This window comes from Cibotium barometz, chromosome 17, assembly GCF_041138505.1.
Source record: "Cibotium barometz isolate CiBa-2024 chromosome 17, ASM4113850v1, whole genome shotgun sequence".
Classification (NCBI taxonomy): domain Eukaryota; kingdom Viridiplantae; phylum Streptophyta; class Polypodiopsida; order Cyatheales; family Cibotiaceae; genus Cibotium; species Cibotium barometz.
Genome location: NC_141062.1, coordinates 17967127 through 17982201, shown reverse-complemented (window position 1 = coordinate 17982201; position 15075 = coordinate 17967127). Strand labels below are relative to the sequence as shown.

At 42.6% G+C, this 15075-nt stretch overlaps 1 protein-coding gene across 2 annotated transcripts in view; it reads right to left on the bottom strand.

Moving 5' to 3' along the window:
* The window catches only part of LOC147629727 (uncharacterized), a 90324-nt gene that overhangs the window by 44327 nt on the left and 30922 nt on the right, over positions 1-15075 (bottom strand). For both annotated transcript variants that reach the window (XM_086811269.1, XM_086811270.1), the window contains exons 3-6: positions 6824-6901; positions 5553-5717; positions 5336-5385; positions 5183-5243 (exon numbers count right to left, since the gene is read on the bottom strand). In XM_086811269.1, coding sequence (XP_086667395.1) covers positions 5183-5243; positions 5336-5385; positions 5553-5717; positions 6824-6901 — 354 coding nt within the window. The remainder of the gene's footprint in view (positions 1-5182; positions 5244-5335; positions 5386-5552; positions 5718-6823; positions 6902-15075) is intronic.

The window sequence follows — 15075 nt, the reverse complement described above, 5'->3', positions numbered from 1 at the left end:
CTCGCATGGGGCATGTAAATTTTGGTAGTCTTATGCTTATGCAGCGACATAATATGTTTACAGATCTACCTCTCATGGAGAAGCCTCCAGATCACATTTGTGAAGGATGTATTTTGGGAAAAATGCACAGGTTTTCCTTCCCACGTGATCAGGCTCTAGGAGCAACTGCAAAGTTGCAACTTATACACAGTGATCTTTGTGGTCCCATGCAGACAAAGTCATTAGGTGGTTGCTTTTATTTTGCAACATTTATTGATGACTTCTCTCGTATATGCTGGGTCTATCCTTTGACACAGAAATCACAGGTATATGATGCATTTTTGGCCTTTGTAGCACTTGCTGAGACAGAGTCAGGATGCAAGGTGAAGACTCTCCGTTCTGACCGAGGGGGGGAATATATGTCACATGTGCTGAATTCCTTTCTTGGGAGTAGAGGTATAAAACATCAGTATACTACTCCTTACACTCCACAGCAGAATGGGGTTGCAGAAAGGAAAAATCGGTCACTCATGGAGATGGCCAGATGTATGCTAAAGGCAAAAAGACTACCACATATCTTTTGGGTGGAAGCAGTAATGTGTGCTTGTCATATTTTGAATCGATGTCCCACAAAGGCATTGGTTTCTATTACTCCTTTTGAGGCTTGGCATGGCCGCAAGCCTTCTGTATCGCATTTTCGTATCTTTGGGTGTCTTGCATATGCACACATACCCAAAGAGTTGAGGAGGAAGCTTGATGATAAAGCCACAAAATGCATTTTTGTTGGGTATAGCCGTGAGAGCAAGGGCTACAGGTTATATGACCCACTATCCAGGAAGATATTCATCAGTCGGGATGTGATTTTTGATGAAAAATCAGAAATATCCATGGCTGGTTATGAGGCAAATCAGGCTGAAAATGATGTGTTTGAAGGTCTACTACCCATGGAGTTTCATTCCACAGTTGGTGATCCAACTCATGAGGGTACTGGACAGCCAGCAAATGATGTAGGTGGTGCAGAAATTCAGCAGCCAAATGAGCCAGAAGCTGAACCAAATATGGGACAGCAGGCACCACAGGTCAGACATATACCTAGATGGTATTTGAGGACATAACAGGACAGCCATTTAGAGGGTCCTCTTGCTGGTCGTACTCGTAGGGAGACAAGGACCAATGAGCATGCACACATCATGGATTTGAATCTGGTTATGGCAGCCAGTTTACAGGATGATGATGAGCCTGATTCATTTGTGGATGCACGAGATAATGTGCATTGGAACAAAGCCATGCAGGATGAGATTGATTCTATTAAAAAGAATCAAACATGGGATTTGGTTAATCTGCCCAAAGGCAAGAAAGCAATTGGTACTAAATGGGTCTATAAGTTGAAAAGACATGCAGATGGATCCATTGACAGGTACAAAGCCCGTCTAGTTGCAAAGGGCTATGCACAGAAGAAGGGCATTGATTATGAGGAGACATTTGCTCCTACATCCCGTATGTCGACACTTAGGTGTGTCATTGCATTGGCTGCACATCGTGGTTGGGTTGTTCACCAGTTGGACATAAAGACTGCATTCCTACATGGGGACCTCGAGGAGGAAGTTTATGTATTTCAGCCCATGGGATTTGCAGAACATGGTCATGAGGGGAAAGTATGCAGGCTGAAAAAGGCCTTGTATGGTTTGAAACAAGCTCCACGAGCTTGGTATGCAAAAATAGATGCTTTTCTACTCACTCAGGGATTTGTGAACAGTCCATCAGAGGCCACTTTGTATGTGAAGAAAGAAGAGCCAGATCTGCTGGTCATCAGTCTTTATGTGGATGATCTCTTGCTCATGGGATCAAATGATGACAAAATTGCAGCTTTTAAAGAGATACTGCAACAGACATTTGACATGTCTGACTTGGGCCTTGTACATTACTATTTGGGCATACAGTTTGTGCAGGATAACAGAGGCATTGGGTTGTTGCAATCACGCTATGTTGCTAAACTTCTAGAGAAGTTTAAATTTCAGGATTGCAAGCCTATTAGTACTCCTATGGAGCCTGGGATGAAACTGTCACTACAAGATGACAGTGTTTCCTTTGATGCCACTACATATGCTCAGGCTGTTGGGTGCCTCATTTACTTGTGTAATACAAGGCCAGACATTCAGTATGCAGTCTCTCAGTTGAGCAGATTCATGCACAGCCCACGGTTGTCACATTGGCAAGCTGTGAAGCGTGTATTCCGTTATTTGCAGGGTACCTTGTCTCTTGGGTTGCTTTATCCTGAGGGGGGTGACATGCAGTTACATGCTTACAGTGATTCAGATTGGGCTGGTGACTTTGATACCAGACATTCCACTAGTGGAAATTGTTTCTTCCTTGGCGCTTCATGCATTTCTTGGCTAAGCAAGAAACAGACCACAGTGGCCACTTCGTCTTGTGAGGCAGAGTACAGAGCAGCCTACACTACTACTGTTGAGTGTGTTTGGCTGCGTCGTCTTATGACTGATATGGATATTTCAGTGGAGGAGCCTACACCTATCTATACTGATAGTCAGAGTGCCATTGCTGTGGCCAGGAATCCTGTGTTTCATGCTCGCACGAAACACATTGAGATTCACTATCATTTTGTTCGGGAGAGACTCCAGGCAGGAGATATCAGTCTGATCTACTGTCCTACAGATCAGAATGTGGCAAACATCTTCACCAAGGCATTACCACGTCCAAAATTTGAAGCATTCCGCAATGCTTTGAATTTGTTTCCTTTTGGTGGATGATGTACAGTGATCACATATCACCCCAGGGGGGGTTTGTTGGGTTTTATGCTGTGTATGCACCCAGAGGAGTGCTAGTGATCATCAGTAGGTTACTGGGGCACTTTTTACTTCAGTTAGTGGAGGTTTTTTCCCCCAGTTTAGTTAAGTTTCACTTATATGCAGTTTATAAGTGTTTTGGTCCACCCGGCACATTTATGGCCGGACATGTGAACACTTATCTTTTAGGGTCACTATCATGTGGCTATTGTACTTGATTATTATTCATTGAAGCATATTGGAAGTCGTGTTCTCTCATCTTGGTTTCCACGCTTGCTTGAACCTGTGTAAACCCTAACCCTAACCCTTGAGTACCTTCATAGTGGTTTTGCCCTTGGCTTCCATTTCACAAGGTTGTGAGTTCAACTTGGAGACAATTTTCTCCCTTAAAGGAAATTCAAATTGCTTAAAGCTTGTTGTGGAAGTGACCTGTGTTTGCAAGGATCACCCGTGTTGGAATGATGGTTCTTCACATGTATTCTTTGGTCCTCTAGCATGGGAAGGCTCTCTATCAATGGAGGATGTATCTAGAAGGTGCAACTCGGCACATGGGTCACCTTGATGTGACATCACTCATGATGTATTGAGGCCACATGTATTTGCCTATTAAAGAGGCACATTAGTGAATGGAAAATACACACGATACCTTGCTAGTCTTATCTTTTGGTTTATTGTCTTTCCCACACGCTTTCTCTCACCCTCTATCTCACTGTCAAGTCCAACACCATAGTCATGTTTCTCTTCCAGCCACCATAGCCGTAGCTAACCCTAGCATTGCTTTTTCTACAAGTGGTATCACAGCATAGCGCTCCTGCCCTACAATGAGCACCTACCTACTGAGCGTGTGCTGCTCACTGTCGACCACCATTACTGCTGTGTAACATCATTTGTTGCTGTCCACCTAGCATCCTAGTGCCACCGGCTATATCTGGCCTTTTAAGCCTTGTCTAAGGCTTTATAAGCCTTATATTATAAGGCATATTAAAAGCTTTAATTAAAGGCACCAACCTATTGCTACTGGCCACCGCCAATGTCAAAACCCACTCTTTCTGCACACATCTCGAAAAAGGGGAGACCCAGCATCAAAACAATATGAAGAAGAAGAGAGCTTCCATCAAAAGCATCAAGAAGGTACATATTTGGGGATTTTAACTTTTTTCTGCAAACCAGAAAAATTGAGGCATTAATCTCAAGTTTTTCATCATTTTTAAAATTGAGGGTGCATTACAAGCATTGAAGGGGTGCTACAACCTCCTATAACATCAATTTCAGAAAACCCTAATTTTTCCCGAGAGATGAAAATATGTTGTATGTAATGATTCAACCTCTGAGCCACCAGATGAGTAAGGCAAGTTGGAATCAAGTAAGGGTGAAGAAAAAATGTGGTGCTACAAAGCACAAATCTATGTTCTTGTGTGTGTCAAATCTATGTGTGTTATTTTTTTGTGTATGTCTGGGCTTATTTAAGTCCAAGATATATGTTGTGTTATGTTCCGTTATGTGTTGTTTGTGTTTGGAACATTTGTTTGCATGGTACCCTAGATCAAGTACTTGTTCTGGTTGTAACCACTCCTCTAGTCACCTATGATGTAGGCCATGTGGAATGTGTGTGGTTGTTTGGTCCTTCTTCCTGTTTGGTTGTCCCTACTCATGTAGAACCCCTCATCAGCGTGAGAAAAACTCATGACATAGGTGAGGAGAGATATCTCTTGAGGGGGGTTCCTACCCAAGTGGCACCCCTGACTGGCTTGAGAAACTAGACCATGAGTCTGAGATTTATCCTTGACACAGTAGGAGAGACAGCCCTTGAGGGGGGTTCCTACCCAAGTGGCACCCCTGACTGGCTTGAGAAACTAGACCATGAGTCTAAGATTTATCCTTGACACAGCAAGAGAGAGAGCCCTTGAGGAGGGTTTGTTGGAAGCAAGGCCATATCTTTAGTTGTATGTGTGTACTTCATCTAGAAGGTGTGGGTGTGTGTGAATTTTTCCCTTGGCACCTTGATTTTGACATTTGTAAAAACCTAAGTCCACCCATGTTTGGACCATGGGAGGGTGTTGGAATGATGGTCCTTCACATGTACTCTTTGGTCCTCTAGCATGGGAAGGCTCTTGCCTATTAAAGCGGCACTTTACTGAATGGAAAATACACACATTACCTTGCTAGTCTTATCTTTTCCCTCTATCTCACTGTCGAGTCCAACACCATAGCCATGTTTCTCTTCCAGCCACCATAGCCGTAGCTAACCCTAGCATTGCTTTCTACAACCCTTTCATATCATCACTCCCAAATGCTACAAGTGACTTCATATTTCCCTTCCCCTCTTCCTAGTCTATTTGCAAAAGGCTCAGATTCAATTTAAGAACATTTCTGAAAAGAAATAAGTATCAAGAACACACCGTGAGTAGCAGCGGTGTCCCCTCGGTGGTGTTCGAGAGCGAGAGCGTGACTTTGACCGACCTTAAAAAGCAGAGCGCCAGCATAAGATACACATCAGGCATGAGCATCATAAATTGCAAGCACCAAAAGTTTGTCTTTTAAAAACTCCATACCATGATGAGGATAGTAAGATCGTCCATCATCTTCTGAAAACCCTCGACCCCTGAATAAATCCAATTACAAAAACAAATTGCTTATCAAAACACACCACAGAAGACTAATCAGCTAAGAAGACCAGACAATCATTGTCCATCACAGTGCAGACAGTTAACTTTCTCACAAAAACACTACTGAAGAAGAAAGACAAGAAAGATCTTAGCAAAAGATTACCTCTGCCTCTCTTTAGTTCTCATTTCTGCAGGTTTTTTCCTATTCTCTTCGGCAAAAACCACAGTTAACTCGCGCCCATAAAGAAGCTGATGATTCATATAGTACTGTGCCTCCTCTGCATCTAAGGGATCCAGAAACTGCACGAATCCAAAGCCACGAGGTTGCCTGCATGCCGATCCATAACTTATCAGGCACCAAAAAAGCAACTATACCGCATCCAACCCCTCAACAGTCCTGCTTAAAGGGTCAGAGTTTGATTGCTGTAGCAACCTGAGACCAGTATTTCTTCCATTAAAAGAATGTGAGTCAAGATATCTCATCCTGACCTTGGAAAAAGTCACTAGTGACTGCCTGCTCATCTACATGAGTGAGACTTCATCATAATCTTCACTTGAAATAAGAGAATGGAGAACTTGAAATCAAATCCCTGCAAGTATTATCTTCCCACCACTTCTTCAAAAGAGCCTCTTCAGAAACATCTTGCACACCATCTATACAGCCTTGAAGAACACATGTTAGGAAGGGCATACAAGAGCACTGAAATTTACAAGCCAGGCTTGTCACACTGCCACACGTCGGCAATCCTCCTAGTATGAGACATCTTGGACAACAGAAAGTATCAATACTCTCAACATATGGGCAATGGCATGTTCGAATAAGAAACATGGTCTCAAAATCCAACACCCTTTGCAATAATTTCGGATTCCTTCTTATAGCCCACAGCTCAGGTGTATAAATGCATACATGCATGCATACATACAAACCTACATACATGTAGCAACATGCATGTATGCATAAGCAACAGGCGTGTGTGAAAACACCTGAGCGCACAAGAGATGCTTTCTTTATTAGTTCTACTAACAGTCCCTACATTTGTGGGTAATGATTTGTTGGCTTCTAATAGATCTGATTTACAGTTGGGGTGTTAAATATTCATCTTGAAGGTGTGTATACTCAAAAAAGATGATCTATAACTTCACAAAATATGTAAAATAGACCTTATCATCCCCACGTGATGTGGGTTTTCTAAGCAGCAGGCCCCCAAGTAGAGCACAAATTGGCACATGCATTGTCCCATGCAGATAAAGCTTTGGGGGTTCTTTGTGAAGTATATTGCATATTTCTCTTGCGAAGAGTAATCATAAAATGCATTGTCGATGGGAATAAAGTGACTGATCTTTAGCCAGTAACTTTGCTGATACGCAGCACCAGTTTAACTTGAGTATGACACAAAATTGAAAATAATTTGGTGTGGACGTGGGAGAAAATACCCAGTGTAATAATCCTTTGGTAGATAAATATCTCTGAGGGGTCCAAACCGTTTGAATGGGCCACGGAGGTCCTCGGCTCTGCAAAAAAATGGGTGAAAAAGTAAACATATAGGCATAATTTTGGGAAAAAATATGCAATGCTTACATTTTTCAAGCTTCAATACATGACACACTTACAACACTTCAATCAATAATTGATACTATGGAGCTCAATAGTGCAGTGCCACATTATTTTCATGTTATTATGGCCTTTCAAGAAAAGCTTCCAATACTTAAAGCACATTATACATTGATTTTGGGAACTATCTTGACATGCCACCTATGTGCCAATTCACATGCACCAATTACATATTTAACATAATGCCTGATTATTGGAAGTTTGCATCTAGATTGGGTAGAGCTCATTGTGATGATTAAAAATGTGGAGGCTTGGCCTTGCTTGATATCAATTTACGCCTCCCAAATTAACAAGGTCCCAATCGAGAAGGCCTCCAATGTAACTCCAAGCGGGGGTGTGGAAGGGGGTTTCGCAAAAACACTTGACCATTAATGCAATTAAACACGTCAATTGGTCATAGCCTTAAACAAATGCCACTTAATCCATAAAACCATAAAAGAGAGATGTGCACAGCCAAAGAGGCTGGAATGGGCCAACCCCTACCTTGGAGTATATAATTACCCAAGGAGAATATCATGTACAAGCTTTGCGGGCCTTACTCTCCCCACGGGAGATGCAAGATTATCCATATACAAAAATGCCATAATACAACCCAACACGAGGCAACCATAAAATTCAGCTGGTACACAAGCTGTAGAAATGCCGAGCCAACAATATATTCCATATACCTGGTACAACACGTATAGAATCTGAAATAGCACATACAGCCCTCCATTCAGCCAGTATAGCAAGTACATGGGCTGGTACAATAGATACAAGGGCTGGTACAACAGGTACAGTGGCTGATAAGCGAGTGGAAGGGTTGGTACAGTAGGTACAGCCCTCAAATCAGCTGGTACAAGCCTCCATTCAGCTGGTATAGTACACAAATCAGCCGGCATTGTTGACCATCTGGTCCTCTGGGAAGTTCTAGTGTGAACAAACCTACTCATGGGCATTTTTTTCCCTATGACTGGACATAGGTTTTTTCCCCATGTGAACACACTTATGTGTGTTGGGCACATCTTATTATTATCAAGTACACACTTTCCAGCACCTCACACTCTCTCTCTCTCTCTCTCGTGTTTCTTTCTCAGTGTGTGTGCATTAGGGTTGTGCTATAGGTATCCTCCCCGACCCAATATTTGTATCAAAACAATGTCACCCCCTCCATTGGGACCTGCATCTTTGCAATTAGGGTTTTCACCTCTGTCCCTATAGCTGCACCTCGGAATCTGCTCATTTTAGGGTTTCAGCAATTTAGTGTTTTTCAGCCGATTTTAGGGTTTTTTCCTTGAATCTAACCAAACCCTTCATACACGGGACTCATCAGACCATTGCGAATCTGATTCTAGAGGCGTTTCAAAAAACCCTAATTTTCAGCTGTACGACCAGTGTGTTCAATTATACGACCAAACCCTAAAATCAGATTTGACATCAACCATGTGTTCGCCTCGCTCTCCCGCATCTGTCCGTACAGCTCTCAGCTGATTTCGCATGTCCGTACCTATCTGTACCTCAGCCCGTACTGCCGCCCATCGTACAGTTGTCCACCTACTAAACCTGCTATACCCAAGCGCCCACCTACTTCACCATACCTCTTGACTCTCAGCACATTTTCCCCTTCTCTAAAATTGGGCATTTTTACAAATATCCCCCTTCCCGAAATCTTAGATCTACTCCGATTTCACCTGTAAAATTTGGGGCTTTTCACATTTTTGTGACATTGAGCACCATTTGCAAGCATTGGATCGACGTTGAACAATTAATTTGGAGCTTTCACATTGGAGGCCTGCTATTCGACATTGGGCTCAAAATTGGACCATTGGTGACTTCTACCTTCCAATTTGACATTTGGGGGTTTTTCTGCATCAGATTCAGCAATACACTCACCTGTAAATCATCTTTTCCTACACACTTGTCATTTTTATACATTTGCAGGTCATACAAATCAGTGAGCTATGTGTGCCTATTGGGTACAATCAATAGCACGACACTTGCAGTGTAGTGGATATTTGCATTTGGCGTGGGACACAGTATCTTTTGCAGGTTGAAATGGCAAGCAATGATGTATTTGGCATGCTTACAACTGAGGATAAGTTGGATGACACCAACTATCCTATGTGGACATACATGATGAAACATGTATTGGTTACCAAAAATTTGTAGGTGTATGTATCTGGAACAGAACCCAAACCCATTGCTCTTGCTACTGCAGCACAGATTGTGGATGCATGTGATGTTGCATCTTCAAGTGGTGGTGTCACTTCAGTACCCTTGCCCTACACAAGAACAACTCCGGTGGGATGCAAAAGATGCTCAGGCTCATGCAATAATTGCCCTCTCTTGAAAGAGGCAAGTTATACCACATATCCGTTCATGCACTTCTGCAAAAGGTGCATGGGATGTACTTGCTTCGATGTATCAGGTTCCATGAGGCTCGTGTGGCCTATCTTCGAAAGAAGATTGATACTGAGCATATGGATGAGGGTGATTCTATGGACAAATATCTCACCGCATCAAGGATCTCAAGGATGCAGCTCATCGACATTGATGAGATCATTCCAGATAGTTCACTTGTATCTACTGTACTTCAGGGGTTGTCGGAGTCCTACCATGATTTGCCACCACTCTTCGTCTACTCATGAAGGGTAATCCGAATTTGTGATCTTTGTGGCCCTATGAGGGCTCCATCTTTTGGAGGACATCTGTATTTCATTACTTTCATTGACGATTACACTCGTTTCTGTTGGGTGTATGGTTTGAAGGTGAAGTCAGGTGCATTTGCAACTTTCAAAGATTTCCGTCCCATGGCTGAAAATGCTTGTGGACACAAGCTTGTCACATTGCGTACAGATCGACGAGGGGGGGGGATATTTGTCAAATGAGTTCACATCTTACATGCAGTTACATGGTATTTCCCATCAGTGTAATACCACAGCAAAATGGAGTTGCAGAGAGACGTAATCGTACACTTATGGCGATGGCATGTTGCATGCTCAAGAGCAAGGATCTGCCTAGTAAGTTTTGGCTTGAAGCGGTTATGTGTGCAAAGAGACGTAATCATACACTTATGGCGATGGCATGTTGCATGCTCAAGAGCAAGGATCTGCCTAGTAAGTTTTGGCTTGAAGCGGTTATGTGTGCAAATTATGTGCTTAACCGTTGCCCCATTAAAGCCTTGAAATCTATGACTGCCTATGAGGCATGGAATGGCAGGATTCCAATGGTGACTCATATGAGAGTCTTTGGGTGTTTGGCATATGTGCATGTGCCCACACAACAAAGACATAAATTTGATGCAAAGGCAATCAAATGCATTTTTGTTGGCTATAGTAGTGAGAGCAAGGGATACCGACTCTATGTGCCTACTATGGGTAAGATCATTGTATCCACGGATGTTATCTTTGATGAGTATGCATCTCAACCCCTTCTTTCATGCACAAAACAGCCATCAATTGGATTGTTGCCTTTATTCAATACAAATGCGGATAATGTGGAGCCCATACAGGCTCATTTACAGCCACCTATGCCTGCTGAAAATCAGCAAAATCAGCAACCAAATTTGCCCCAAATTGATCCTGAAATGCCTCAAATTGATCAAGATATGTTGGGAGATGTATTGGCAGAGGTAGATGCAGATACTGGGAAGTCAAAGACTGTTCGTAGATGGCTGGTTGAGACTTTGCGTGATAGCAAACAGTCTTCTTTTATGCCAGGTCGTACACGTGCTGCCTCTCGCCATGCACATTTAGTACATACAGCTCTTGTTGCCACCGCATGTAATGAGAAGCCTCTTTCTCATGTTGATGCATTGGAGGATGACAATTGGGTTGCAGTCGTGCAGTTATAGTTAGACTCCATTGACAAGAATGGTACAAGGGAGTTATGTGACTTGCCTCCTGGCAGGCATGCCATTGGCACAAAATGGGTCTTCAAGCTGAAGCGTAAGCCTGATGGTTCTGTTGATCGCCATAAGGCTAGATTGGTTGCCAAAGGGTATGCCCAGTGTGAGGGCATTGACTACGAGGAGACTTTTTCTCCCACTTAATGCATGACCACCATACATACAGTTATAGCATTGGCTACACAAAGAGGATGGCATGTCCATCAGTTGGATGTCAAAACCGCCTTCTTGAATGGTGATTTACAGGAGGAAGGGCATGCATCTGAGCCTCCTGGCTTTGTTCAAAAGGGTACAAAACACAAGGTATGTTGCTTACATAAAGCACTATATGGCTTGAAGCGGGCTCCTCATGCTTGGTACCAAAAGATTCATGCATACTTGACTACCAAGGGTTTCAGAACAGTTCAACTGCAAGTACACTTTATGTCCGCCACATTGGGGACAACGTGCTCATCCTCATTTTGTAACTTGGTTGAAAAACTTTGCTAATCAATACACTTAAATACACTAAGATTTGATGGACACATGCTCAGTACAAGAAGTAATGTGCTGAATTGACAAGAGACACACAATGAGCCGGAACGGCCAGCCCCTCCCTCAAATAGAGTATATTGATCTTGGGAGAATCAAGTACATAGTGTCATGGGCATTTCTGACCAGATTTCCATACCAATGCATATGAATAGAGTATTGCAAACAAGCGGTTATCGGTGTAGAATTGCAACTCACACTACCCTCTCAAGTGCCCATGTTCCCTACCATCTTCTCTCTATTGTTCCACCAAAACATGGTAGCAACAATCTACAAGAGAGCACGTAGGCCAAAAGAACACTACACAGGGTATGTGATCTTGTAATCCGGTTCCTGCCTCCTGCTACTTGCTTCCATATTTAAGTATAAAAGCTTACCAATTGCAAGTAGAGTCGACGACAGCGGATATCTTTGCGATGGAAGTGCTTGGAGTGTTGAAATCTTTGATTTGTCGCAATTCTTCGCAACAAAAGTCTTCAAGAGGATGAAGGGAACCCTGGGAAAGCTTCCCCTATGGTTCAACTTGAGAAAGGAGGGCTGAAATTAGGATTTTCAGCAAAAAGACCAGAAATTACAGCAAGAAAGAGAGCTGTTTTGCTGAATTTCAATCATTGGGAGTGTGTAGGAGAGTGATTAGCACCTGGAAACACTCTTGGAAGCTTGGGAAACACCTTAGCAAGCTTGGATATGGAGTTGGGAAGGAGAAAGTGCAGAAAATACAACCCAAAAGCCCTCATGAAGGAGACGTCTTCTTCTAGAGAGGGGGAAGAATGAGGTGGTGAGTTGTCCACTCTAGGTGGGGAGTGTTGAAATGTCAAGCTCGTATACAGCTGGAGAATAGCACATGGGTGCTGACAGAGTGACAGTATGGTAGAGGGATATCGTGTGGTGTGTTTATGACCGCGTCCAGCTGGTCATGTGTGGTGTGGACATTACATTAGGTTTACTTTGTAGTGTGGACATAACACTATGTTGTGTCCCCTTTTGTGTGTGTGAGAGAGATGATGACTATGGCTTCTCTCCTTCTTTATGATTGATGAATATGGATTAGGGTTTGCTTCTCTTTGTGTGTGCTCCCTCCTTCTTCTGTTTTTTATCATGGTATCAGAGCCTAAAGCTCATTAGTTGTGTTGTGAGAGTGAGTGAGAGAAGAGGGAAGAAGAAGAAGAAGCTGTGAAGATTTCCATTGAAGCTGTGGAGCAAAAGAAAGCTGTGGAGCTCACCTCGGTTACAGATCTGAAGCTTGGCCTAACGGGTAAGAGTAGCAAAACTCTCTTGAGCGGATTGCAGGTGCCAAAGAGCAGGTTCAGTGACGATTGAAGTGCATAAAGCAAGCAGAAAATTTCTGGTCTTGAAGCTTTCATGGAAAGCTTGTGAAGGAATGTATTTTGTCAAATGTATTGGGGCAAATACAAAGGAAACACAGAGGTTCTCATGTATTGTGAAAGGGCACATGTATTAGCAACACTGGAGCAAACCATTGCATGAAACATTGATGTATTTCACGAGATTTGTGAAAGAAAAATTCTGGTTTTTTTGACTCCTGCAAAACAGAGAATATATGCCCCGTGGAGGATCAAATGCGGCAATACTACTCAAAATTGGAGCTTGCCCTTCATACCCATGATGCATTAGGTCATAACTAAGGATCCTATCAACTCAATGGTGATAACCCCTCTCTCCTAGAGCCTCAGAAGCAGGCGGCGCTTTTCTGTAGCAATTTTGGGACAGGTTTCAACATTTTTCATGCCATTTACTCATTTCTACACCATTTGATGCCATTCAAAGCTTGGGGAGTTGAGCAAAGGCATTGCTAAGGCATTGTGAAGCTTGGTTGGAGCTCATTTGTTGGATTAAGAGCTCATTGAAGTCAATTATCAGTCATTTGCAAGTTTACAGAACTGTCTGCAGAAACAGAGTCCTACTAATCAAAGCATTAATCCCTACCTGTAGCAAATTAAGCTAATTCCTTTGGTACAAGCAAGGAGCTATGAGTTGCTAAACTTTTGATTCAAAAAGTTTTGAATTTGGATGAGATTTGAAGAATCTATGAGCTTTTTAGTGACTGTTGGTCACTGACATATGCAGAAATAAGCAAACCAGAGAGTCACATTTTTTATTGTAGCTCACTCAACTTGAAGAATTTGGTCATTTCCTCTTAGGAGCACTTGGAGCAAAGTATTGGGAAGCTAAAGCATACCTCAAACTTGGATTTCAACAACTTTTTGAAGGATTAAGGATCATTCTTTGACTGGTTTTTTTATTGGTTCTCTGGCGAGAAAAAAAACCAGAAAATTTCAACTAAACTTTTTTGAAGTGTAATGCCTTGGATGGTTGAGATACATGCATTGGAGAGTGTTTGGAGATAAATGTGTATGCAAAACACATATTTGAAGCATTTTACAAAGGATTGAAGTCTTGGACAGCATTTGCAAGTGTGACATTACAGGGTACATTTAGTACATTGTTTCGAGTACAATCAATCTGTAAGCAAACATGGGAGATGGTCCGGTACAAATTGTTGGAGAGAAGCTTGACAGAACGAACTTTCAAGTGTGGAAGTTTCGAATGAAGAGTTTTTTGAAAGGCAAAGGTTTATGGAGTCTCGTGTCGGATGAAGACCCGGAGCCATTTCTACCGCCTCAACCAAATAATGCTCAGTTGGTGGCTCACAAGCAATGGGTAGACCGGTCTTCGAAAGTGTTGCATTACTTTTCAATAATTGTAACAGATGCCTTGCTTATTCACATCCAAGATGCAAATACACCGAAAGAAGCATGGGATATATTGTGCCGAATGTATGAGACAGACACTGGTGCAAGGAAGATACAACTAAAGCAACAGATTCACAGTGTAACACGAAGGAATAGGAGTATACATGAGTATGTTCAAGAAATCAAGGGTTATGCAGATTCACTATCATCAATTCATGCCCCAATGGATGATGATGATTTGGTTGCTCTCACATTGCGTGGTTTAGGCCGGGAGTACAAATCTTTTGATACTTCCATCTCAGTAAGGTTGGGAGGAATGCCAGACTTTAATGACCTTGTGTCATTGCTCATTGTGGAAGAATTAAAGCTTGGACTTGGTGGTATGAATATTACAAGTGGTGCATCCTCATCCAGTAATGATGAGCATGCAAGGAATCAAGCTTTTTACTCATCTAGAGGCTCTCGAGGCAGGGGGAGATTTGCCTCTCGAGGCCGTGGAGGACGTGGTTGGAATGACAGGTCTACTCAACCACAATCAAATCAGAATTTTCAGAATTCACAGTCATCATTTGGACCACGTGGAGGTCGTGGATTTCAATCCCGTAGGGGGAGAGTTGGAACAGGTGCTCGTGGTAGAGGACGATGGCAAGGTCCTCAACAAAATTTGAATGGGATTGAATGTCACTATTATGGCAAACTTGGACATATGGCAAAAGATTGTTACAAAAAGCAGAATGATGTCAGGAATGGAAGACCACAACATGGAAATTATGCATCTACTAGTAACAATGATGGGAGTTCAAATCATCTTTTTGCAATGAAGCACATTATGGGGACAGTGGATTCTCAGAATGCTGGAGATGAGTCATGGTATATGGATTCGGGTGCCTCAAACCACATGACATGTCATGGTGAGTGGTTTGAGAAGATACAACCATTGGGT